Raw genomic sequence first — 27066 nt, forward strand, 5'->3', positions numbered from 1 at the left:
GACCCGCCTTACGACTGAGTTACCTCACAATAGCGATCGACGCCATTCAACTGATTGACAGTCCGGTTAAACAACGGATTGGTTTGCAGCCACCCAGGATGAATAATCAGTCACTTCAAAACTGCCAACAACGGTCATGACATTGAAAAGCAAAGCATCTGAATTTGAAATAAAATCCCGGACCACACGTACCAGCGGGTCATAAGGTGAAGCATCAACAGGTCGATGATCCTCCCTCCCACGCCGAAAAGGGCGGGTCTGTTTTCAGTTATTGATAGATATACTGGCCAATCAATAGATCAGAAACCGGCAGCGACATGAGATAGTCAGCGCAACCAGCCTATCGCCGGTCACTGCCGGGAGAAAACATATTGATTGACGTAATGTCCGACCATCGGACGTCAAGGCGTTGTGTTTTCCCTCTCGGCCGAGGGCGGGTCGCTCCGTATTGTTCAGTCATGGCGGCAGCTGCCGATGACAGGGAGAAGCGTCCTGGCGAGCCCGAGGCCCGGTCCCAGGCCCCAGGGTCGCCCCTGGGCGACAGGGCCAGCTTCGAATGCAACATCTGCCTGGACACGGCCAGGGATGCGGTCATCAGTATGTGCGGACACCTCTTCTGGTGAGCGGGCCGGGAGGGAGGGGTCCCGGGAGAGGGAGGGGTACGGGGCTGGGAGGAGGTCGGTCCGGGGGAGGGAGCGGATCCCCGGACTGGAGCGTGGGAGGGGAGGAAGGTAGGGGGCGGATCTCGGGGAGGGAGGGATGGTGGGGGCAGATCCCAGGAAGGAGGGGGGAGAGGGGGCAGATCCTGGGAAGGAGGGGGGGGAGAGGGGGTAGAACCCGGGAAGGAGGTGGGGGGGAGTGGGGGCAGATCCTGGGAAGGAGGGGGGAGAGAGTGGGTAGAACCCGGGAAGGAGGTGGGGGGGAGTGGGGGCAGATCCTGGGAAGGAGGGGGGGGAGTGGGGGCAGATCCTGGGAAGGAGGGGGGGGAGTGGGGGCAGATCCTGGGAAGGAGGGGGGAGAGAGTGGGTAGAACCCGAGAAGGAGGTGGGGGGTGAGAGGGGGCAGATCCCGGGAAGGAGGGGGGAGAGAGGGGTCAGATCCCGGGAAGGAGGGGGGCGAGAGGGGGCAGAACCCGGGAAGGAGGTGGGGGGGAGAGGGGGCGGATCCCGGGAAGGAGGGGGGAGAGAGTGGGTAGAACCCAGGAAGGAGGTGGGGGGGGAGGGGGCAGATCCTGGGAAGGAGGTGGGAGAGGGGGCAGATCCAAGGAAGGGGGGGGAGAGAGAGGGCAGATCCCGGGAAGGAGGGGGGAGAGGTGGGTAGAACCTGGGAAGGAGGTGGGGGGGGGAGAGGGGGCAGATCCTGGGAAGGAGGGGGGAGAGAGGGGGCGGATCCCGGGAAGGAGGGGGGGAGAGGGGGCAGATCCCGGGAAGGAGGGGGAGAGGGGGCAGATCCCGGGAAGGGGGGGGAGAGGGGGCAGATCCCGGGAAGGGGGGGGAGAGAGGGGGCGGATCCGGAGGGGAGAGAGGGGGCAGATCCCAGGAAGGAGGGGGAGAGAGGGGGCAGATCCCGGGAAGGAGGGGGGAGAGAGTGGGTAGAACCCGGGAAGGAGGTGGGGGGGGGAGAGGGGGCAGATCTCGGGAAGGAGGTGGGGGGGGGAGAGGGGGCAGATCCCGGGAAGGGGGGGGGAGAGGGAGCAGATCCCGGGAAGGAGAGAGGGGGCAGATCCCGGGAAGGAGGGGGGAGAGTGGGCAGATCCTGGGAATGAGGGGTGAGAGAGGGGTCAGATCCCGGGAAGGAGGGGGGGAGAGAGGGGGCAGATCCCGGGAAGGAGGGGGGGAGAGAGGGACAGATCCTGAGGAGTGGTTTGAACCTGAGGAAAAGTAAGGAGGTCAGTTCTGGGGAAAGGGGGGTTATTTCCGGAGTTTCGATCTGGGGGGATCAATACTCGGTAGGGGAGAGGTCCAAGGGTGAGTCCCTGAGGGGGTCGTTCCTGGGGAGTGTAGCCGAGAGAGGTGAAGGACATCTCAGATTGGGTTGATGAAGACATGGGGATGTTGGATTTAAGGTCTGTACAGGGGAGGGGACTATCGGGTGGGGAGGGTGTCAGTGGGTAATGGGTTGTCTGGGTTCAGGTAATCCTGGATGGGGGATTGGGGTGGTGGAGGTGGGCATGGGGTCCCAAGGAGGCAGGGTATTTCTGGGTGGGATAGACCCGAGGATGGAAGATATCTGGGTTGAGGTGATCCCAGGAGGGGATGTCCTGGACTTGGAGTGGTGGGGGGGGTGTGGTTGGGCAATCTGTGTAGGAGTTTGTGGTCCTGGGGGGGAGGATGTGTCTGGGTTAAGGCGATCCCATGCAGGGGAGATTCCAGATGGAGCTGAGGAGCACCTGAGGAGGGAGGGTGATCCCGGGAGGGGTGTGCTAACGGTGAGGGGAGAGAAGGAATGAGGTGTGTGTGTGTGTGTGTGTGTGACCTGCAGTTGGTCTTTGGAGGGGTTGGAGAACGGGAGTGTAGGGGTTATCTTGTGGAAGGGCAGAGTAGAGCAAGTCCCAGAAGTGAGATCAGAACCGGGTTTAGTCTCACTGGCTTACGTTCTTACGTTGTGAAATTTGTTGTTTTTTAGCAGCAGTACATAGTGTGTATGTATGTATATATGTGTGTGTGTATATATATATATACACACACATATATATACACATACACACACACACATACACACCAGAAAGTTTGTTAAATTTTTGAATTTTCTCTCTTTCTGCGTAAATGTGACCTAAAATGTGATCAAATCTTCATGCGTCCTAAAACTAGATTAAAAGAAAGAACCCTATTAAACAAATAACACAAAAACATTATACTTGTCAATTTATTTACTGAGAAAAATGATCCAATATCACATGTATTTGTTGGAAAAAGTTGCTTTCAGTAACTGGTGTGACCCCGTTGTACAGCAATAACTTCAACTAAACGTTTCCGGTAACTGTTGATCATTGGCTTGGAGGAATTGTAGTCCATTCCTCCTTACAAAACTGTTTCCTCTCTGGAATGTGGGTGGGCTGCCTTACATGAACTGCTGGCTTCAGGTCCTTCCACATTCCTATAGGATTAAGATCGGGACTTTGATTCAGCCATTCCAAATCACAAAATCTTCTTCTTTTTAAACCATTCCGTTGTTGAGTTACTCTTGTCCTTTGGATCATTGTCTGGTTGCATAATCTATCTTCTATTAAGCTTCAGGTGATGGACAGCCACCCTGACATTCTCCTGTAAAATGTCTTGATACAATTTCGAAGTCATTGTTCCCTCAACAATTGTAAGCTGTCTGGATCCTGAGGCAAAAAACCAGCCCCAGTCCATGATACTCCTTCTACCAACCTTCCCACACTGTTAAGATGAGGTTTTGGTGTTGGTGTGCCTGACACTTTTCCCTCCAAACATTTCTGCCAAGAAGTTCAACTTCTGTCACATCTGCCCACTAAACATTGTCTCAGAAGCATTGTGGAACATCCAGGTGATCTTTTGCAAGTCTGAGACATGTAGCAGTGTTTCCTCTGTGTGTCCTTCTATGAACACCATTCTTGTTCAGTGTTTTACTCATAGTAGACATATGAACAAAGATCTTAGCAAGTTCTGGAGATTTCTTCAGGTCTTTTGCTGTAACCCTTGGGTTCTTTTCATCTTCAACTTTGCATGTTCTGCTGTTGGTCTGATCTTTGCAGGGCGCCCACTCCTAGGGAAAGTAGTAATAGTACTGAGTTTCTTTCATTTGGAGACAATTTCTCTTATTGTGAACTGGTGAACACTTTAGATCAGGTCTTTAGAAATGCTTTGGTAACCTTTTCCAGCTTCATGCATCTCTACGATTCTTCCAAGGTCCCTTGAGAGTTGTTTTGATCAAGGCATGGTGCACAAACAGTTCTACAAAGTCTATAAAAAGTATTCACTCCTCCCCTGGGAAGTTTTTATGTCTTATTGTTTTACAACATTGAATCACAGGGATTTAATTTGTTTTTTTTTGACACTGATCAACAGAAAAATACTCTTCCTTGTCAAAGTGAAAACCGATCTTTACAAAATGATCTAAATTAATTACAAATATAAAAGACAATTGATTGCGTAAGTATTTACCCCCACCCCTTTAAGATGACACACCATATCATCACTGGCACAGCCAATTGGTTTTAGAAGTCATATAATTATTTAAATGCTGATTTGTTTTTAGAGACCTGTGTGCTGTCAAGGTGTTTCAACTGAATTGTAGTAAAAATACACCTGTATCTGGAAGGTCCATCTGCTGGAGAGTCAGTATCCTGGCAAAAACTACACCATGAAGTCAAAATAACACTCTAAGCAACTGCACAAAAAGGTTATTGAAAAACACGCCAGGAGATGGATACAAGAACATTTCCAAGTCACTGCGTATCCCTTGGAGCACAGTTAAGTCACTCATCAAGAAATGGGAAGAATATTGCACAGCTGTAAATCTGACTAGAGCAGGCCATCCTCAAAAACTGAGCGACTGTGCAAGAAGGGGACTAGTGAGGGAGGCCACTAAGAGACTTATCACAACTCCAAATGAGTTACAGGAGTCACGATGTTGGACTTCGCCTCAAACCAGTCACTGCTCTTTGTGGTCTTTCTTCCAAAGATAGAGAGTGCTGATTCGCAGATGGTGTTGCGAAGGCATGACCATTGTTCTGTTGCAGTATCTCCTTGTGAGGAGGTAGTCATAGCACCCTGTACTGACTTGGCAAACTGGTCAACCTCTTCTGACTCTTTCATCTCTGTTTTGTTGATGCGAGGTTTTCCAGTTTGTTTGGAGTGGTGGATTTTCTTCGGACGTAGTTTGGTCTTGCAGCATACTAAAGCATGATCCATATTGCAGTCTGCACTGTGGTACGAGCGGGTGATCAGTACAGAGTTGATGGAAGAACGCCTGGTGATGATCATGTCCAGTTGGGGTGTTCAGACCGTGGATGTCGCCATGAGACCTTGTACTGCGACTTTGTCTGAAAGTAGGGGTTAGTTACACAGTTACATGATAGTAGCAGAACTCCAGGAGATGTTGTCCATTGTCATTTATCTTGCCAATTCCAAAGTGGCCAAGACAAGACGGCCAGGAATCGTTATCGGCTTCCACTCTGGCGTTGAAGTCACCAAGGAGGACAAGGTGATCATCACTGGGAATATTCCTGACAACAGCTTCTAATTCGTCACAGAACATGCCTTTTGCCTCAGAGGTGGAGTTCAAGGTAGGGGCATACACCCTGACGAGAGATACTGGGCCATGACTGGTGTAGGCGGAGAGTGATAAGTCGTTCTGATCCATTTTCTGGTGGCTCCTCCATTACCCACTCCATGCTCGCGGGGCTCGTCTTGGTTCTTTTCCTGCCAGAAAAATGTGTAGTCCCTTTCCTTCAGTGTACCTGAATCCACCAAACATGTTTCTTGTAGGGCAGCTATATCTACCTTGAGTCTTAGTAGCTCGTTGTTAGTGACCGCTGTTTTTTGTGCATCTTCGATATCCTTGAGGTTTTGGTCAAGTCCAGTCATCATTGTGTGGACATTCCAACAGCCCAACTTGAGGGGTGTTTTCTTATTCGATTTGGGTGGAGTAGTTACGGTCAGCTCTTTGTGGAATAATCCATTTTCCCCATGCACCCAATGAGGAAGACTGACTGACTGAACTGTCTCCGTGGCCTTCAGTACTCACCTCAACACTGAACTGTCTCTGTGGCAAAAAATTCCACAGATTCAGTGTTGTGATGAGTACTGACAGCCACAGAGGCGGGTCAGTTGTCTTTTCCTAGAAGTTTAGACATTTGTCTCAGTTTCTTTTCATTGTCTTAATATTTGTCTGTAACGGACATTTTCTGTAACGGACTACTCCCCCCCCCCCCCCTTTGTCTAAGCACGCACCCATCTTGAACTTGAACCGCCCATCTTGAATTTACCATTCCGGGGGACTCGAACTGCCTGTCTTGAATTTACTATTCCCTTTGGGCCCCGTCAGTGGATTTTCCCCACCAAAATGAGGGAACAAACAGTCGTCAGAGAGCAGAGAGGAACCAGGGTTAAAGCTTACCTTGTGGGTCTGTTCGTCTCTGATTCACCCCAATGGTCCGTCCGTCCACTTATTCAATTTTGGCGAGGGGTCTGCCATGTGTTAGAGGCGTACAAGATAATGAGAGGCATTGATCATGTGGATAGTCAGAGGCTTTTTCCTAGGGCTGAAATGGCTAGCACGAGAGGGAACAGTTTTAAGGTGCTTGGAAGTAGGTACAGAGGAGATGTCAGGGGTGAGCTTTTTACGCAGAGAGTGACAAGTGTGTGGAATGGGGTGTCGGTGACAGTGGTGGAGGTGGAAACGATAGGATCTTTTAAGAGGCTCCTGGATGGGTACATCGAGCTTAGAAAAATAGAGGGCTATAGGTAAGCCTAGGTAGTTCTAAGGTAAGGACATGTTTGGCACAGCTTTGTGGGCCGAAGGGCCTGTATTGTGCTGTAGGTTTTCTATGTTTCTGTATTGGGACCCTGCTCACAGCGCCAAGACGTCGATCTGCCTCTGTACCAGAGGCCTTTAGGTTCAGATCCAGGGAATAACTGTCAAACACAGTTTACTTAGAGGTACATACTGTTTATTAGCAAGCTTGTGTCCCCCTTGGCAACACAGAGTCTCCGCTCACTGCTTGAGAAGATCTGCAGCCAAGTGAGCCCAGGATACTGTTTGGAGCTGCTGATATACATTGTTATCACATTTAGATAAGAGTAGACTAAGAAGCTTCTCCTGGAACAAACACTTTGTTCATACATTATTCTCACAGCACGACTTGTCAAGCTGCCAATAAGTCAGTTAGGTTCTAGCCCTTCTAATTCTGCGTATAATTCCTCATTAAGAGAGTGGTGAATCTGTGAAATTCTTTATCACAAGCAGCTTTGGAGGCCAAATCTTTATGTATATTTAAGGCAAAGTTTGATAGATTCTGGTTTGGTTAGGGCATGAAGGAATATGGGATAAAGCAAAAGATTGGAGCTGAGAGAAAATTGGATCAGCGATCCAATGTGATTAGCATAATATGATTAGCAATATTCTGGGTCATATTGGTGACCAGTGGTGAGCCTCAGGGATCTGTTCTGGGACCCTTTCTCATCTCAGATGTTTATAAGTAACCTGGATGAGGAAGTGGAGGGATGGGTTAGTAAATTTGCTGATGACACAAAGGTTGGAGGTGTTGTGGATAGTGTGGAGGGCTGTCAGAGGTTACAACGGGACATTGATAGGATGCAAAACTGGGCTGAGAAGTGGCAGATGGAGTTCAACCCAGATAAGTGTGAGATGGTTCACTTTGTTAGGTCAAATATGATGACAGAATATAGTATTAATGGTAAGACTCTTGGCAGTGTGGAGAATCAGAGGGATCTTGGGGTCCGAGTCCATAGGACACTCAAAGCTGCTGCGCAGGTTGACTCTGTGGTTAAGAAGGTATACGGTGTATTGGCCTTCATCAATTGTGGAATTGAGTTTAGGAGCTGAGAGGTAATGTTGCAGCTCTATAGGACCCTGGTCAGACCCCACAGTTCTGGTCGCCTCACTACAGGAAGGATGGGAAACCATAGAAAAGGTGCAGAGAAGATTTACAAGGATGTTGCCTGGATTGGGGAGCATGTCTTGTGTTGTGTTGTGTGAACTCGGCCTTTTCTCCTTGGAGCGATGGAGAATGGGAGGTGACCTGATAGAGGTGTATAAGATAATGAGAGGCATTGATCGTATGGATAGTCAGAGGCTTTTTCCCAGGGCTGAAATGGCTAGCATGAGAGGGCAGAGCTTTAAGGTGCTTTGAAGTAGGTACAGAGGAGATATCAGGGGTAAGTTTTTTACGCAGGGAGTGGTGAGTGCGTGGAATGAGCTTCTGCTGGTGTTGGTGGAGGTGGAAACGATAGGGTCTTATAAGAGTCTCCTGGATGGATACATGGAGCTTAGAGAAATAGAGGGCTATGGGTAAGCCGAGGTAGTTCTAAGGTAAGGACATGTTCGGCACAGCTTTGTGGGCCAAAGGGTCTGTATTGTGCTGAATGTTTTCTGTGTTTCTATGTCAAACCTGTTATTATTGCATCTTTCCAGAATCTGTCTCCCTATCTGCTCCTGGATGTCCCCGTTGCTATTGGGATGTCTATAAAGCACACCCAGAAAAGTAATTGGACCCTTTCCTGTTCCGAACTTCGACCCACACAGACTGAGTGGACAATCTCTCCATGACTTCCTTGAGATTGGGTGTTGTGCATTGATCGGGAGAGCTGAAGGTTAAGGAACCCTCAGGGAATAGTGTTCACAATATGATTGAGTTCACTTTGAAATTTGAGAAGGAGAAATTAAATTCCGATGTACCGGTATTTTGAATTGATTTGAATTGACCTTATTTCTTACACCCTTCACGTACATGAGGAGTAAAAGTCTTTACATTACGTATCCAACTAAATGTACAATGTGCAATCATAGTAATTTATAATAATTTATAATCAATAAAACAGTCAGTGTAATGTAGAGTACTCTCAAATCAGCGTGAGTTCATCAGTCTGATGGCCTGCTGGAAGAATCTGTCCTGGAGCCTGATGGTCCTGGCTTTTATGCTGCGGTACTGCTTCCCGGATGGTAGCAGCTGGAACAGTTTGTGATTGGGGTGACTTGGGTCCCCAGTGATCCTGCGGACCCTTTTTTACACACCTGTCTTTCTAAGTGCCCTGGATAGTGGGAAGTTCACATCAACGGATGTGCTGGACTGTCCGCACCACTCTCTGCAGAGACCTGTGATTGAGGAAGGTACAGTTCCCATACCAGGCAGTGATGCAGCCAGTCAGGATGCTCTTAGTTGTGCCCCTGTAGAAAGTTCTTAGGATTTGGGGGCCCATACCAAACTTCCTCAACCGTTTGAGGTGAAAGAGGTGCTGTTGTGCCTTTTTCACCACACAGCTGGTGTGTACAGACCACGTGAGGTCCTCGGTGATGTGGATGCTGAGGAACTTAAGGTGTTTACCCTCTCAACCCCAGATCCATTGATGTCAATAGGGATTAGCCCATCTCCATTCCTCCTGTAATCTACAACCAGCTCCTTTGTTCTTGCGACATTGAGGGGGAGGTTGTTTTCTTGACACCACTGTGTCAGAGAGATGACTTCTTCCCTGTAGGCCACCTTGTTATTGTTTGAGATGAGGGCAATCAATATAGTGTCATCGGCAAATTTAATTAGCAGATTGGAGCTGTGGAAGGCGATACAGTCATGGGTATACAGGGAGTAAAGGAGGGGACTCAGTACGCAGCCCTGAGGGTCTCCTGTATTGAGAGTCAGAGGGGTGGAGGTGAGGGAGCATGAGAGGGGAACTGGCTAAGGTTGACTGAGAAGGGACACTAGCAGAAAGGACAGCAGAACAACAATAGCTGGAGTTTATGCAAAAAGTGAGGGAAGTACAAGACAGATGTATTCCAAATAAGAAGCAATTTTCAAATGGAAGAAGGACACAACCGTGGCTGACAAGTGAAGTCAGAGCCAAAGTAAAAGCAAAAGAGAGGGCATTCAAGGAAGCCAGAGCTAGTGGGAAGATAAAGGATTGGGAATCTTTTAAAAACTGGCAGAAGGTGACTAAGAGGCTCATTAGGAAGGAAAAGGTGAATTATGAGAGGAAGATGGCGACTGATATCAAAGAAGGTACTAAAAGCTTTTTTAAGTATATAAAGGGTAAAAGAGAGTCGAGGATAGATATAGGACTAATACAAAATGATGCTTAAGATATTCTAATGAGAGATGCAGAGATGGCAGAGGAACTGAATGTGTATTTTGCATCAGTCTTCACAGTGGAAGACATTTGCAGTACACCGGACATTCAAGAGTGTCAGGGAAGTGAAGTTTGTGCAGTGAAAATTACGACTGAGAAGGTGCTCGGGGAGCTTAATTATCTGAGGGTGGATAAACCTCCTGGACCTGTTGCACCCTTAGGTTCTGAAGCAAATAGTTAGAGAGATTGCGGAGGCATTAACAATGATCTTTCAAGAATGGGCAGATTCTGACATTGTACCAGATGACTGGAAAATGTTACTCCGCTATTTAAGAAGGGTGGGAGTCAGCAGAATAGAAACTATAGACCTGTTAGCCTGACATCAGTGGTTGGGAAGTTGTTGGAATCGATTGTTAGGGATGAGATTACGGAGTACCTGGAGGCACATGAAAAGATAAGCCAAAGCCAGCCTGGTTTCCTGAAAGGAAAGTCCTGCCTGATTAACTTCCTGCAATTTTTTGAGGAAATTACAAGATGCAATAGTTGTGGTATACTTGGATTTTGACGAGGAGCTGCACATGAGGCTGCTTAGCAAGATAAGATCCCATGGAATTACAGGGAAGTTACTAGTGTGGGTGGAGCGTTGGCTGATCGCCAGAAAACCAAGAGTGGGAATAAAGGGAACCTTTTCTGGCTGGTTGCCAGTTACCAGTGGAGTTCCACAGGGGTCGGTGTTGGGACTGCTGCTTATTACGATGTATGTCAGTGATTTGGACTATAGTGTTAATAGGTTTGTGGCTAAATTTGCTGATGATAGAAAGATAGGTGGAGGAGCAGGTAGTGTTGAGGAAACAGACAGCCTGCAGAGAGACTTAGATAGTTTAGGGGAATGGGCAAAGAAGTGGCAAATGTTGGAAAGTGTATGGTCATGCACTTAGGTGGAAGAAATAAAGGGGCAGACTATTATTTAGATGGGGTGAGAATTCAAAATGCAGAGATGCAAAGAGACTTGGGAGCCCTAAAGGTTAGCCTCCAGGTTGAGTCGCTGGTGAAGAAGGCAATTGCAATGTTGGCATTCATTTCTAGAGGTACAGAATATAAGAGCAGGGATGTGATGTTGAGGCACTATAAGGCACTCGTGAGACCACACTTGGAGTATTGTGTGCAGTTTTGGGCTCCTTATTTTAGAAAGTATATACTGACATTGGAGAGGGTTCAAAGAAGATTCACGAGAATGATTCCTGGAATGAAAGGGTTACCGTATGAGGAATGTCTGGCAGCTCTTGGGCTGTATTCCCTGGAGTTCAGGAGAATGAGGGGGGGATCTCATAGAAACATTCCGAATGTTAAAAGGCCTGAACAGATTAGATATGGCAAGGTTACTTCCCATGGTAGGGGAGTCTAGGACAAGTGGGCACGACGGTGCAGAGAAATTACGTTAGTGGGAGGACTGAATCTGGTAAATCTGTGGAATTTGTTGTCACGAGTGGCTGTGGAAGCTAAGTCATTGGGTGCATTTAAGGCAGAGATAGATAGGTTCTTGATTAGCCAGGACATTAAAAAGTTTGGGGGAAAGGCAGGACAATGGGGATGACTGGAAGAATTGGATCAGCCCATGATTGAATGGCAGAGCAGACTCAATGGGCCAAATGGCCTACTTCTGCTCCTATATCTTATGGTCTATACTATCTGTGCCTCTCATAATCACATAAACCTCTCTCAGATCTCCCCTCAGCCTCTGGCGCTCCAGAGCAAACCAAAGTTTGTCCAGCTACTCATGATAGCATGGGTTCTCTGATGCAGTCAGCATCTTGGTAAACCTCCTCTGCACCCTCCCCAGAGCCTGCGCATCCTTCCTGTCTCGGGGCGAGCAGACTGAGTGGCTTTTACCTGTTAAGTGTGTGTAAGATTTGAGTTGCTCCTTGGCGGGGAGGTGTGTGTCACACGCAAAACCACCATTTATTACTGTAAATTATGATAATGCATCAGACTGGCACAAGAAGAGGGCAGAATAGAGCCACTGTGCTCACAGGTTCACAAATCTGATGAAGGAGCGGTTCTGGAAACGTTGAGTGAGCATCTTCAGGCTTGTGTGCCTCCTCGCTGAGAGGAAGACGTGTCAGGGGTGGGGAGAGAGGGTGTAGCATTTTCCAGTCCTGCCCACTGGCGTCTCCATGTCGGTGTGCACGTTCGTTGCCTGCCCAGAGGGGGAGCCCACGACGCCCTCCCGGTTGGGGTCAGTCATGGGAATTGTTTCCCAGTTCTCGGTGTTGATGGGGCAGCACCGGCCGTCGGTGTGCACGTCAGGATAGTACGATGTGGAGGGCAGGCTGTTGCTCACGCAGCAGGCTCCCCCTCTCCACACAGCTGATCAATCCATAGGAACGGCGGAGGCTGAACAGTTCGGCACCAGTGGCGTTGCAGGGGTTGCCAGTCAGCGTTGAACAACGGACGGCTGCCTCAGGGACTCGAGCTCCGGAATTTTCCTCAGGGTTAACCGCAAGGCAGCGGAGATTTGAGATTGGAGTTTTCCTTCTAGAGGCAGCTGCCAACCATGACTGAGGAGCCCATCTGCCCAGTGACTGGTTTTAAGGCGTCAGGAACCCAGCTTTGCACCTTCTCCTGTCGGTAGAAATTGTTCCACCATGTTTAATACCTGAGCCACGTGTAAAGGCCTGGAGCTGGACTTGGTTGTCAGAGGCTAGTTGAGACACACATCATTGGCAGCATTGAACAGGTAGTGGGAGCTTGTGCCCACGACCACCCCGGCTATAAGGAAGCAGTCTCCACTGTACAGGGAGGGGGACAGAGTGCCGAGGTGCCCCAGTGGATCTCTGCATCTGTGATCCCTGGGGATGACTTGGGAGCCTGCATTAGTGTGGGAGAAAGGGGGTTTACGAGGAATATGCCAGGGCTTGAGATGCACCATCAAGGGGAGAGGCCCTTGTTGGGCATGGGCGGCTGAGGAGCAAAGGAATCTGAAGACGGGTTTGGTGGCTGTCACTCCCAAAGCCGTCTGGGTCTGTTGCTGGGGTGGAGTGCGACTGTCACTGACTGGTGGTGCCAGAGAGCAGCTGGATGAGGGGGTGCTTTATGGTACAGGGCTGCTTCCTGAGATTAATTCTCTCTTCCTCTCCCTCTGTCGTCACTGACTGTGGGCTGGAGTGGGTGGGGGAGGGAATATCACTGGCTGTTGTGGGCTTGGGGGTGTGTGTACGCCGGGGGTCAGGGGTCAATACACAGTGGGGAGAGTACGCCCAGAGGATCAGGGTCACCATGTGATGCGGACTGTGTGTGTGTGTGTGTGTGTGTGTGTGTGTGTGTGTGTGTGTGAGAGAGAGAGAGAGAGAGATTTGGGCTGTCGGAGAGGAGTGAGTGTGTGTGTGAGGGAGAGAGAGAGATTTGGGCTGTCGGGGAGGAGTGAGTGTGTGTGTGTGAGGGAGAGAGAGAGATTTGGGCTGTCGGAGAGGAGTGAGTGTGTGTGTGTGAGGGAGAGAGAGAGATTTGGGCTGTCGGGGAGGAGTGAGTGTGTGTGTGTGAGGGAGAGAGAGAGAGATTTGGGCCGTCGGGGAGGAGTGAGTGTGTGTGTGTGAGGGAGAGAGAGAGATTTGGGCTGTCGGAGAGGAGTGAGTGTGTGTGTGTGAGGGAGAGAGAGAGATTTGGGCCGTCGGGGAGGAGTGAGTGTGTGTGTGTGAGAGAGAGAGAGAGATTTGGGCTGTCGGAGAGGAGTGAGTGTGTGTGTGTGAGGGAGAGAGAGAGATTTGGGCTGTCGGGGAGGAGTGAGTGTGTGTGTGTGAGGGAGAGAGAGAGATTTGGGCCGTCGGGGAGGAGTGAGTGTGTGTGTGTGAGGGAGAGAAAGAGATTTGGGCCGTTGGGGAGGAGTGAGTGTGTGTGTGAGGGAGAGAGAGAGATTTGGGCCGTCGGGGAGGAGTGTATATGTCGGAGTTGGGGGCTTGTCTCTGCACAATCTTGCTGCCTGACATTAACTCTGTCCACCTGTTTTTTCTCTCACCCCCATGCCCTGCTCGATGTACCAGCTGGCCCTGTCTCCACCAGGTAAGCCCATGTCTGGAGTATTGCCCACTCCCCTCGCCCACTCTGTACCCCCCTCCCCCACTCTGTACCCCCCTCACCCCCCTCTCTCCCGCCCGCGCCCGCCATCTCCCCCCTCGTCCTGCTCGGGGGGTGGTGGTTTGGGGAGGGGAATGATGGTGAGATGGGATGGGTGGGGCTGATGAGATCCTTTGGGGCGTGGAGGGGAATGACAGAGAGACGGGAGGAGACGGGTGAGGGGTGAGACCCTTAGCAGTAGTGGGGGAGGAGAATGACGGAGAGATCGGGATGAGTGTGGGGGGGTGGGGAATGACGGAGAGACGGGGGACGAGTGGAGTTGTGAGACCCTTGGGGGGGGTGGGGAATGACAGAGAGACGGGGGATGGGTGGGTGAAGGGGAATGATGGAGAGACGGGGGACGGGTGAGGTTGTGAGACCCTTGGGGGGGTGGGGAATGACAGAGAGACGGGGGATGGGTGGGTGGAGGGGAATGATGGAGAGACGGGGGACGGGTGGGGTGGTGAGACCCTCGGGGGGGTGGGGAATGACGGAGAGATGGGGGACGGGTGGGTTGTGAGACCTCGGGGGGGAGGGGAATGACAGAGAGACGGGGGACGGGTGGGTTGTGAGACCCTCGGGAGCAGGGAGTAGTGAGAGGAATGACTGGATGGGGGTGAGATTGTTGAGGAGTTTGGAGTGTGTTTGGAGTGAAGGTGAGGTTTCTGGGTGACAGACGAGGATGGAGCTGGGGACAGGAGAGATGAGAGCTGTTGGGATGACCAGACTGGGGAGGGGTTGCTTTCCCTTCTGGAGCTAGTCTGCAAGCCAGTATTGTGTGGCTTGTGTGCGTCGGAAGGTGGGGAATTGGCCAGTGAGATGTGGGCTGACCTGAGACACGCAAGGAAGAATCAGGTGGGGTGAGTTGTGGGTGTAGTGTGCAGGCAGAAGGATCTGCCCTAACTTTAACCCCTACCTCAAACTCTGTGCCCGACCCCCTTCCTCTCTCTCCAAACCCAAGGCCTTTAATCCTGTGACCCCTAACGTTTGATCCTCTCCATGACATGCTCATCACTGACCCCTACCTTACCCTCTGACCCCTACCTTACCCTCTGCCCACTGACCCCTACCTTACCCTCTGCCCACTGACCCCTACCTTACCCTCTGACCCCTACCTTACCCTCTGCCCACTTCCATGACCCTCTGCCCACTGACCCCTACCTTACCCTCTGACCCCTACCTTACCCTCTGTCCACTTCCATGACCCTCTGCCCACTGCAGCCTGTCACGTTGACTCTGCCACGGTTTCTAAGCCCTATCCCCTCTGCCTCCCCCCTCAGTGGTTGGAGACGAGACCTGATCGACAGGAGTGTCCCGTCTGCAAAGCGGGCATCAGCGCGGAGAAAGTCATCCCGTTGTACGGGCGCGGGGGCAACAGTCAAGAGGACCCCAGGTAGGAGTGAGTTACCATGAGGGGGAGGGGGAGGTGTGAGTGACTGATGGGAGAACCTTCCGGCTGCAAGGTAGAGATGTGAGCAGTGGCCAGAAAGTGTGGCCCTGGAACGATAATTGGCTCATGCTGTAGGTTTGGGAAGAAGAGTTGTCCTCAGTGGTGTCAGGATAACTGCTGTTTGCATTATAACTACAGGATAACTGCAGTTAACATAATTACAGGATAACTGCAGTTAACATAACTACAGGATAACTGCAGTTCACATTATAACTACAGGATAACTGCAGTTAACATAATTCCAGGATAACTGCAGTGCGCATTTTAACCGCGGGATGTCTGCAGTGCACGTTCTAACTACGGGATAACTGCTGTTCGCATTATAACTACAATGTGCAGAGGAGATTTACAAGGATGTTGCCTGGATTGGGGAGCATGCCTTATGAAAACAGGTTGAGTGAATTTGGCCTTTTCTCCTTGGAGCGACGGAGGATGAGAGGTGACCTGATAGAGGTGTATAAGGTGATGAGAGGCATTGATTGTGTGGATAGTCAGAGGCTTTTTCCCAGGGCTGAAATGGTTGCCACCAGAGGACACAGGTTTAAGGTGCTGGGGAGTAGGTACAGAGGAGATGTCAGGGGTAAGTTGTTCCCACAGAGAGTTGTGGGTGTGGGGAGCATCCTGCCATCAGTGGTGGTAGAGACGGGACACAGAGACTCGTGGCACATGGACGATGGAAAATGGAGGGCTGTGGAGGAGGGGGGAGGGTTGGATTGATCTGAGAGGAGGTTAGGGACAACACATTGTGGGCTGAAGGGCCTTGGTCTGCTGTTGTATTTTTTTACCAGAGGCTGAGGGCTGTCGGCTGTGGGCACAGCTTCCAGCTGTGGTAGACCTGGTTGCCGGGGTGAGGGGTGCTTACGGATCACCAACCCCCACTCCCTGCCTCTTGTCCCTGAAGTGAGGGAGCTGGCCAATGGCACAGAAGAGAATCCCACTCACTCCGAGGATCCGTAGGGTCTGGGATTTTGGAATGGGAACCACTGGATAAACGCCTTCTCTCCTCCACAGGCTGAAGACCCCACCCAGACCCCAGGGACAGAGGACGGATCCCGGACATAGAGGGGTAACGCTCCTTCAACACCCTCTTGCGTCCCATGTAAAACCTGTGGGGTAACCGTATCCGGAAGTTCCCCCACCCTCCCTCACAAGACCACTGAGGCTGACAGGCCCTCCTGGTGGGGCGGGGGTGTTAAATGTACCCTGATTATAGTCATCTCCAGGGGAGTTTCTAACTGTGAGCGTCTCCCAGGGGATGTTCCGACTGTAATCTGACTGTGAACGTCTCCCAGGTGTTGTTCAGACTGTACCCTGACTGTGAACGTCCCTCAGATGGTGTTGTGACTGTGACCGTGTCCCAGGGCATGTTCTGACTGTACCCTGAAGGCTGATTTATACTTGTGTGTACTAGCTTACATGGCAGCCTACGCAAGTGGGCTACGCTGTTGTGAGCATTTATACTTGTGCGTTGGTGTGTCTGCGTCACTTTGCAATTCACCACCAAAACGCTAGTTGGCGGTGGGGTTTCTATGCCACTGTATTGAAACTCAACACGAAGAAACTCAAACTGCAAACAATGGCGACTGAAACTGAAGGAGGGTGAATTTTCTGTGCTTGTCCGGCCACTGAGAGACATGGACGAGGAAATGCATTACAAACATTTTCGGATGACGGCAGGTAGATTTGACGATTTGGTTCATCGTCTCCAACCATTTATTTCGCATCAGTGTACGCACAGTATACTCAGAGACTGGCAATCACCATTCGAGTTTTAGCTTCAGGTGGAAGTCACCAGGCTGTAGCAGCCAGCTACAAACTGGCGCCGAGCACAGGGTCCTCCATAATTTCGGAGGTCTGTAAGGCTTTATGGAAAGCATCGCAGTCAGAGTTCCTTCCCTGCCCTTCAGTCGCCCAATGGGAAGCTATTGCAGCGTAGGAGGAAATGCGATGCTACCAAGCAGACCAATCACAGTTGTTCGGTCTGTGTCGCCGTGACGCATATTTTGGGAGAGGTGAGCGTTAGGCATATGGCGTAGGATTGGCATAGAGTACAGCGTAGGGTATGCGGCTACGCTGTACCAGCGGCATACATTTAGATTTTTTTGGGATTATGAGGACACTCAGTCCTCGTTTATTGTCATTTAGAAATACATGCATTAAAAATGATACAATGTTCCTCCAGAAAGATATCACAGAAACACAGGACAAACCAAGACTAACTGACAAAACCACATCATTACAACATATAGTTACAACAGTGCAAAGCAATACCGTAATCTGATAAAGAACAGACCACGGGCATGGTAAAAAAAAGGTCTCAAAGTCCCGATAGCCCCATCATCTCACGCAGACGGTAGAAGGGAGAAACTCTCCCTGCCATGAACCTCCAAGCGCCGCCAACTTGCCATAGCATTGGAAGCACCGGACTCTTGAGTGTTTGAGCCTCCGACACCGAGCACCGAGAGCTATCCTCTGTTGAGCGCTTCGACCCCGCCCCGGCCGCTGAGCAACAAGCAAAGCCGAGGACTCGGGGCCTTCTCCTCTGGAGATTCTGGATCACACAGTAGCAGCAGCAGTGAAGCAGGCATTTCAGAAGTTTCACCAAATGTTCCTCCGCGCTCTCACGTCTGTCTCCATCAAATCAGGATTGTGCACGGCACCCTACTTGACAGATAACAGACATCACCACCGGAGTGGCCACTGCACGCTGCGTCACACCACCATCTTCTGCCTTTTGACGCACAAGTATAAATCAGCCTTGACTATGAATGTCTCCCAGGGGATGTTCTGACTGTGAATGTCTCCAGGTGTCATTTTGACTGTACCCTGACTGCGAACTTCTCCCAGGGGATGTTCTGACTGTGAACGTCTCCTGGGGATGTTCTTACTGTACTCTGACTGTGAACGTCTCCCAGCTGCTATGATCGTACCCTGACTGAGCATCTTCCAGGTGATGTTCTGACTGTACTCACTCTGACTGTGAACGTCTCCCAGGGGATGTTCTGACTGTACTCTGACTGTGAACGTCTCCCAGGGGATGTTCTGACTGTGATCATCTGCTTAGGTGATGTTCTGACTGTGAACGTCTCCCGGGGATGTTCTGACTGTGATCATCTGCTTAGGTGATGTTCTGACTGTACTCTGACTGTGAACGTCTCCCAGGGGATGTTCTGACTGTATTCTGACTGTGAACGTCTCCCGGGGATGTTCTGACTGTGATCATCTGCTTAGGTGATGGTCTGACTGTGAACGTCTCCCAGGGGATGTTCTGACTGTGATCATCTGCTTAGGTGATGTTCTGACTGTGAACGTCTCCCGGGGATGTTCTGACTGTGATCATCTGCTTAGGTGATGTTCTGACTGTACTCTGACTGTGAACGTCTCCTGGGGATGTTCTGACTGTGATCATCTGCTTGGGTGATGTTCTGACTGTACTCTGACTGTGAACGTCTCCCAGGGGATGTTCTGACTGTGATCATCTCCCAGGGGATGATCTGACTGACCATTTTCTAGGTGATTTTCTAACTACAGTGGCACCCCTGGTCAAAATCTCTGTTACTGTGTGTAGCTAAGTGAGTAAAAGATGACCTGATTTCCAAAAGGCATAAGGATAAAGATGACACATTTCTTTAATATTTTAAGCAAGATTACTTTTTTATTTCCATCTTTTACAGTTTCAGAATAACAAAGAAGGAAATGTTTGTGCGTCCTGCATGGTCAGTACTTAGTAACACCCCCTTTGGCAAGTATCACAGCTTGTAAATGCTTTCTGTAGCCAGCTAAGAAAGAGTCTTTCAATTCTTGTTTGGGGGATTTTCACCCATTCTTCCTTGCAAAAGGCTTCTAGTTCTGTGAGATTCTTGGGCCGTCTTGCATGCACTGCTCTTTTGAGGTCTATCCACAGATTTTCGATGATGTTTAGGTCGGGGGGACTGTGAGGGCCATGGCAAAACCTTCAGCTTGCACCTCTTGAGGTAGTCCATTGTGGATTTTGAGGTGTGTTTAGGATCATTATCCTGTTGTAGGAGCCATCCTCTTTTCATCTTTGGCTTTTTTACAGACGGTGTGATGTTTGCTTCCAGAATTTGCTGGTATTTAATTGAATTTATCCTTCCCTCTACCAGTGAAATGTTTCCCGTGCCACTGGCTGCAACAAAAGCCCAAAGCATGATCGATCCACTCCCATGCTTAACAGTTGGAGAGGTGATCTTTTCATGAAATTCTGCACCCTTTTTTCTCCAAACATACCTTTGCTCATTGTGGCCAAAAAGTTCTATTTTAACTTCATCAGTCCACAGGACTTGTTTCCAAAATGCATCAGGCTTGTTTAGATGTTCCTTTGCAAACTTCTGACGCTGAATTTTGTGGTGAGGATGCAGGAAAGGTTTTCTTCTGATGACTCTTCCATGAAGGTCATATTTGTGCAGGTGTCGCTACACAGTAGAACAGTGAACTACCACTCCAGAGACTGCTAAATCTTCCTGAAGGTCTTTTGCAGTCAAACGGGGGTTTTGATTTGCCTTTCTAGCAATCCTCTGAGTAGTTCTCTCGGAAAGATTTCTTGGTCTTCCAGACCTCAACTTGACCTCCACCATTCCTGTTAACTGCCATTTCTTAATTACATTATGAACTGAGGAAACAGCTACCTGAAAATGCTTTGCTATCTTCTTATAGCCTTCTCCTGCTTTGTGGGCATCAGTTATTTTAATTTTCAGAGTGCTAGGCAGCTGCTTAGAGGAGCCGATGGTTGCTGATTGTTGGGACAAGGTTTGAAGAGTCAGGGTATTTATAAAGCTTTGAAATTTGCATCACCTGGCCTTTCCTAACGGTGACTGTGAACAAGCCATAGCCCTAACAAGCTAATTAAGGTCAGAGACCTTGGTAGAAGTTATCTGAGAGTTCAAATTTCTTGGGGTGCCCAAACTTTTGCATGGTGCTCCTTTCCTTTTTTCCACTCTAAAATTGTACAAAACAAAAATAATACACTAATCTTGCTTAAAATGTTGAAAAGAATATTTCACCTTTAACTTTATGACTTTTGGAGGTCAGTTCATCTTCAACTCCCTTAACTATTCACAGTAACAGAAATTTTGATCAGGGGTGCCCAAACTTTTGCATACCACTGTATAATCTGATTGTGAACCTCTCCCAGGTGATGTTCTGACTGGAACATCTCCCGGGTCATGTTCTGACTGTGAACTTCTTCCAGGGGATGTTCTGACTGTACCCTGACTGTGAACGTCTCCCGGGTGATGTTCTGACTCTGAACGTCTCCCAGGTGATGTTCCGACTGTGACCGTCTCCCAGGTGATTTTCTGACTGTACCCTGACTGTGAACGTCTCCCGGGTGATGTTCTGACTATGAACGTCTCCCGGGTGATGTTCTGACTATGAACGTCTCCCAGGTGATTTTCTGACTGTACCCTGACTGTGAACATCTCCCGGGTGATGTTCTGACTATGAACGTCTCCCAGGTGATTTTCTGACTGTACCCTGACTGTGAACGTCTCCCGGGTGATGTTCTGACTGTGAACGTCTCCCAGATGATTTTCTGACTGTACCCTGACTGTGAACGTTTCCCGGGTGATGTTCTGACTGTATTCTGGCAAATGTCTCCCAGGTGTTACTCTAGCTGTACCTTGACTGTTAACGTCTTCCAGGGGATGTTCTGACTGTGACCACCTCCTAGGTAATGTTCTGTCTGTACCCTAACTGTGAACATCTCCCAGCTGTTGTTATCCTAGTCTCCTGATCTCTCTGAAACCGTCCAGTCCCTATATCTCCCCCTCCTCGGTCTCTGTGAAACCCTCCAGACCCTATATGCCCCCCCCCCACTGGTCTCTGTGAAACCCCCCAGCCCCTATATCCACTCCCCCCCCCGGTCTCTGTGAAACCCCCCAGCCCCTATATCCCCCCCCCGATCTCTGTGAAACCCTCCAGTCCCTATATCCCCCCCCAGTCTCTGTGAAACCCTCCAGCCCCTACAGCACCTACCCCGTCTTGATCATCACTTCCTTCCCCTGCATCACACCCGTCTGTGACACAGAGTGTCATCTCCATCCCTGCTCCTGATCCCTCCGAGCCGTTGCCTCTCACTGTCTCTGATATCCCCCCAGGGCTTTGGTGACACTGGGTTCCACCTGTCGTTTGGGATCGGAGCATTTCCCTTTGGGTTCTTCACCACCGTCTTCAACTCCACCCACAACCCGCACAACGGAGGTGTGTGCTGGGCAAAGGGGGATTCGGGGAGACAATTGTGGACGGGGGACTCGGGGAGGGGATGTGGACAGGGAACGGGACTCGGAGAGGGGATTGTGGACAGGGAACGGGATGGCAGACGGCGAAGGGGATTCACGGAGGGGACCACTGACAGGGAGGGGAATTCGGGGAGGGGATTGTGGACAGGGAAGGGGATTCGGGGAGGGGATCGCAGACAAGGAGGAAGATTTGGGGAGGGGATTGTGGACAGGGAACGGGATTCAAGGAGGGGATCGCGGACGGGGAAGGGGATTCGGGAAGGGGATCGCGGACAGGGAAGGGGGGTTTGGTGAGGGGATTGTGGATGAGGGATTCAGGGAAGGGATCGTGGACGAGGGGATTCGGGGAGGTGAATGGGACGGGGAAGGGGATTCGGAAAGGGAAATCGGACGGGCAAGGGGATTTGGGGAGGGGAATCGGACGGGGAAGGGGTTTCGGGGAGGGGAATCGGACGGGGAAGGGGATTCGGGGAGGGGACGGTGGATGGGGAAGGGGAGTCGGGGAGGGGAATTGGACGGGGAAGGGGATTCGGGGAGGGGAATCGGACGGGTAAGGGGTTTCGGGGAGGGGAATCGGACGGGTAAGGGGTTTCGGGGAGGGGAATTGGACGGGGAAGGGGATTGGGGGATGGGAATCAGACGGAGGAGGGGATCGCGGACAGGGAAGGGGGGTTTGGTGAGGGGATTGTGGATGAGGGATTCAGGGAAGGGATCGTGGACGAGGGGATTCGGGGAGGTGAATGGGACGGGGAAGAGGATTCGGGGAAGGGACGGCGGACAGGAAAGGGGATTCGGGAGGGGACGACGGATGGGGATTTGGGGAGGGGAATCGGACGGGGAAGGGGATTCGGAAAGGGAAATTGGACGGGGAAGGGGGTTCAGGGAGGGGAATCGGACAGGGAAGGGGATTTGGGGAGGGGAATCGGACAGGGAAGGGGATTTGGGGAGGGGGATAGGACGGGGAAGGGGGTTCAGGGAGGGGAATCGGACAGGGAAGGGGTTTCGGGGAGGGGAATGGGACGGGGAAGGGGATTCGGGGAGGGGAATCGGATGGGGAAGGGGATTCGGAAAGGGAAATTGGACAGGGAAGGGGGTTCAGGGAGGGGAATCGGACAAGGAAGGGGATTTGGGGAGGGGAATCGGACAGGGAAGGGGATTTGGGGAGGGGGATAGGACGGGGAAGGGGGTTCAGGGAGGGGAATCGGACGGGGAAGGGGTTTCGGGGAGGGGAAGGGGATTCGGGGAGGGGAATGGGACGGGGAAGGGGATTTGGGGAGGGGAATCGGACGGGGAAGGGGATTCGGGGAGGGGAATCAGACGGGGAAGGGGATTCAGGGAGGGGGATGGGACGGGGAAGGGGTTTCGGGGAGGAGAATCGGACGGGGAAGGGGTTTCGGGGAGGGGAATCAGGTGGGGAAGGGGATTCGGATAGGGGAATCGGACGGGGAAGGGGATTCGGGCAGGGGAATCGGACGGGGAAGGGGATTCGGACGGGAAGGGGTTTCGGGGAGGGGAATCAGACGGGAAGGGGTATCGGGAGGGGAATCGGACGAGGAAGGGGATTCGGGGAGGGGAATGGGACAGGGAAGGGGAATCGGACGGGAAGGTGATTCGGGGAGGGGAATCGGACAGGAAGGGGATTCAGACGGGGAAGGGGTTTCGGGGAGGGGAATCGGACGGGGAAGGGGTTTCGGGGAGGGGAATCGGATGGGGAAGGGGTTTTGAGGAGGGGAATCAGACGGGGAAGGGGTTTCCGGGAGGGAATCGGACGGGGAAGGGGATTCAGGGAGGGGAATCGGACGGGATAGGGGATTCGGGGAGGGGACAGCGGACAGGGGATTTGGGAGGGGAATCAGACGGGGAGGGGAATCGAACGGGGGAAGGGAATCGGGCGGGGAAGGGGATTCGGGGAGGGGACAGCGGACGGGGGATTTGGGAGGGGAATCAGACGGGGACGGAGGATTCGGGGAGGGGACGGGGATTCGGGGAGGGGAATTGGGCGGGAAGGGGATACGGGGAGGGGAATCGGACGGGGAAGGGGATTCGGGGAGGGGAATCGGGCGGAGAAGGGGATTCGGGGAGGGGACGACGGACGGGGGTTTCGGGGAGGGGAATTGGACGGGGAAGGGGATTTGGAGAGGGGACGGGTAAGGGGTTTCGGGGAGGGGATTCGGGAGGGGACGACGAACGGGATTCGGGGAGGGGAATCGGACGGGGAAGGGGATTCGGGGAGGGGACGGGGGATTCGGGGAGGGCACTTGCGGGTTGTATGGTGGAGAGGGGGTTTGTAAATGGGGATTTGGATTTGGTACAGGCATTCGGGTGGGTGTTGTATGATGGAGAGAAGGTTTGTGAAAGGGGCTTTGGATTTGGGACGGGCATTCGGGTGGGAGGGCAAGTGTTCTCTGGGGCAGAGGTGAATTGTGGATGGGAGGGAGATTTGTGCAGACGTTCTGGGAATGGAGAGGGGAGTTTGTAGAGAGGAAGGGAGATTTGTGCAGACGTTCTGGGAATGGAGAGGGGAGTTTGTAGAGAGGAAGGGAGATTTGTGCAGATGTTCTGGGAATGGAGAGGGGAGTTTGTAGAGAGGAAGGGAGATTTGTGCAGACGTTCTGGGAATGGAGAGGGGAGTTTGTAGAGAGGAAGGGAGTTTGTGCAGATGTTCTGGGAATGGAGAGGGGAGTTTGTAGAGAGGAAGGGAGATTTGTGCAGATGTTCTGGGAATGGAGAGGGGAGTTTGTAGAGAGGAAGGGAGATTTGTGCAGACGTTCTGGGAATGGAGAGGGGAGTTTGTTAGAGAGGAAGGGAGATTTGTGCAGATGTTCTGGGAATGGAGAGGGGAGTTTGTAGAGAGGAAGGGAGATTTGTGCAGATGTTCTGGGAATGGAGAGGGGAGTTTGTAGAGAGGAAGGATATTTGTGCAGATGTTCTGGGAATGGAGAGGGGAGTTTGTAGAGAGGAAGGGAGATTTGTGCAGATGTTCTGGGAATGGAGAGGGGAGTTTGTAGAGAGGAAGGGAGTTTTGTGCAGATGTTCTGGGAATGGAGAGGGGAGTTTGTAGAGAGGAAGGGAGATTGTGCAGAATGTTCTGGAATGGAGAGGGGAGTTTGTAGAGAGGAAGGGAGTTTTATGCAGATGTTCTGGGAATGGAGAGGGGAGTTTGTAGAGAGGAAGGGAGATTTGTGCAGATGTTCTGGGAATGGAGAGGGGAGTTTGTAGAGAGGAATACAGATTTGGGACAGGCGTTTGGGGAGATTGTTTTTGGAATGGAGAGGGATATTTGGGGGTGATGTGGATTTGGGACAGGTGATTGGGAGAAGTGTTTTTTGGTAGAAGGAGGATTCGTGAAGGGGGAAGTGGATTTGGGGACAGGTGTTCGGCAAAAGTGTTCTCTGGTCGAGAGGGTTTGTGGAAGGGGTTGCTGATTTAGGGAGATTGTTTTAGAATGGAGAGGGATATTTGTAGGGGTGATGTGGACTTGGGACAGGCGTTTTGGGAAGTCTTGTGGCAGAGAGGAGGTTTATGTATGGGGAAGTGGATAAGTGCTTATGTCTTTTTGAAGTGGGACAGTGATTAGATAATAGGGAGGAGTTTTGGGGCAGGCTGCTTGTGCAAGGATGTTTTGCGAAGGGTTTTGGGGAGAGGTTAGTGTTTGGGGAGAGGTGTATGGTGGTGGGAGGTGTATGGTGGATTGGGGTTATCTGATGGGGAGGGTTTGTGAAGTGAGAGGGGTTTGGGAGGGGTGGGACGGTTTTGTAAGAGGGAGAGTGGGATTGTGTAAGAGGGCAGGAAGATTGGGGAGGTGGTGGACTTTGTGGGTGTTTGGAGTTTTGGAGAAAGGTTTGAGGAGGGTACTGGGGTGGTACTGGGGAGGGTACTGGGAGTGGTTTAATGTGGGGTGTTTTGGGGAAAGGTTTTGAGGAGGATACTGGGGTGGGGGAGTGGTTTAACGTGGGGTGTTTTGGGGTGGGGCTGGGAATGGACCCCCTTGACAGGCTGCTGACTCTGTGTTACCCTCCCTGCCCTCGCAGAGCGTGGATACGATCACCCGCCAGTGACTGGGACTCCTTCCTCGGGGCCAATCGTGGAGCCGCCAGCAACAATAACTGGGATTCCCTCTTCCTCTTTATCGCTGTCTTCTTCTTCTTCTGGCTGCTCAGCGTCTGAGCCGCTTCCCCTGGGGTGGGGTGTGCGCGGGGTAGACTGCTGGATTACCCCGCTGTGGATCAATAAAGACTTGGCCTATTCCTCAGCCTCCGCCACAGAGATGGGAGATTTCACATGCTGTCCTTTCCCTCTGGTTTCTTCCTGCCCTGTCTCTCAGCTGCCGGCCTCCAGAACCCACTCTCAGGGTCAGCTCCGCCCCCGGTGGTCCGAGACCACCTTGGTTGTAGTGGATGATGGTGATTTCTGTGCCAGCTCCGGGAAGCAGTGCAGAACCCATTTGCCCGGTCTGCCAGAGCGGGCACGTCCGCCTCTCACTGGGGTACGGACGGGGCCCTCCACCTGGTTTAACCGGCCTGTCGAAGTGGTGCAGCTTCCACATGCAAACGGCTACTTGGAGCCACAGGGGAGAGCTGAGTGTCTGGTGGGGGCGGACAATGCAAGCCCTTCACCGGAGGAGGCTATCCTCCCCGACCGCCCCTACAGTGCCGCAGGAGTTAGACAACGTTCGGGCAGGAGCTGATAACCAGTAACATTCACACAAAAGAACAGCCACTGCGTGACAAGCTAAAGTCAAACCAGCACATTGAATTCGATATGGATTCCCCCTCGCAGATGCTGAGTTCCTCTGTCGGCATATCCACTGGCCCTCAGGGTGTTTGCTGCGGCCGCTTTGTCCCCTTGTCCTGGGTTCGGTGTTCACAGGTTAGGAGGGGCAACCCCCCCACAAAACCACGCTGAGCTGGGCTGGCCTTTCCCAGCCTGTACCTTCGCCCTTCTTCTCCCCCCCCCACCCCCCCCAGACCACTCTGAGCTGGGCTGGCCCTTTTCCCACAAGATCTGTGCTGGATCTACCATCCATGGGTGAGTTTTCCCACTGCTGCCTCTCCCTCTCCTGTTCCCTGGCCCCTGTCTCTCCACTTCCTCCCCTGGTAACTGCACCCCTCCCCAAGCTCAGCTCACCCAGTTCCCCAGCCGCTGCTCCCCGCCCCTCCCCCTCCCTCCTCCCGCCTCCAGCCTCCATTTTTCACTGTCTACAACACCCATCTCTGGCCACTGTCTCTCCCGTCTCTCCCCCATTAACTACTCTCATATTTCCCCACCCCACCTGTCCCTGGCTGCTGTCTCACCCCTCTGCCCCCCCTTCCCAGTTCCCAGCTGTTGTATCCCCTTTTCCTCCCTGTTTTCTAGCCTCTCCCCCTCTCCCTGCCCTGGTCCCCAGCCGCTGTTTATCCCACATCCCCACATGTTGGGGCTTTGTGCTGCCTCTCCCTAAGCACGCAGTGTATATGGAGCAGTCACCTCCCCTGCCCCGCCC

General features: G+C 51.7%; 1 protein-coding gene across 1 annotated transcript; it reads left to right on the forward strand.

Annotated features, from left to right (window-relative positions):
- Positions 1 to 368: 368 nt before the first annotated feature.
- Positions 369 to 25864, forward strand: LOC140198329 (E3 ubiquitin-protein ligase RNF5-like). Its single transcript, XM_072259425.1, is given in 7 exon segments — positions 369 to 619; positions 13805 to 13823; positions 15158 to 15270; positions 16339 to 16393; positions 21444 to 21546; positions 25616 to 25633; positions 25636 to 25864. Coding segments are annotated over 7 exon segments (660 nt in total). The 5' UTR covers positions 369 to 383; the 3' UTR covers positions 25752 to 25864.
- Positions 25865 to 27066: the final 1202 nt, after the last annotated feature.

The sequence above is a fragment of the Mobula birostris genome, chromosome 5 (genome assembly GCF_030028105.1).
Source record: "Mobula birostris isolate sMobBir1 chromosome 5, sMobBir1.hap1, whole genome shotgun sequence".
NCBI classification, from domain to species: Eukaryota; Metazoa; Chordata; class Chondrichthyes; order Myliobatiformes; family Myliobatidae; genus Mobula; species Mobula birostris.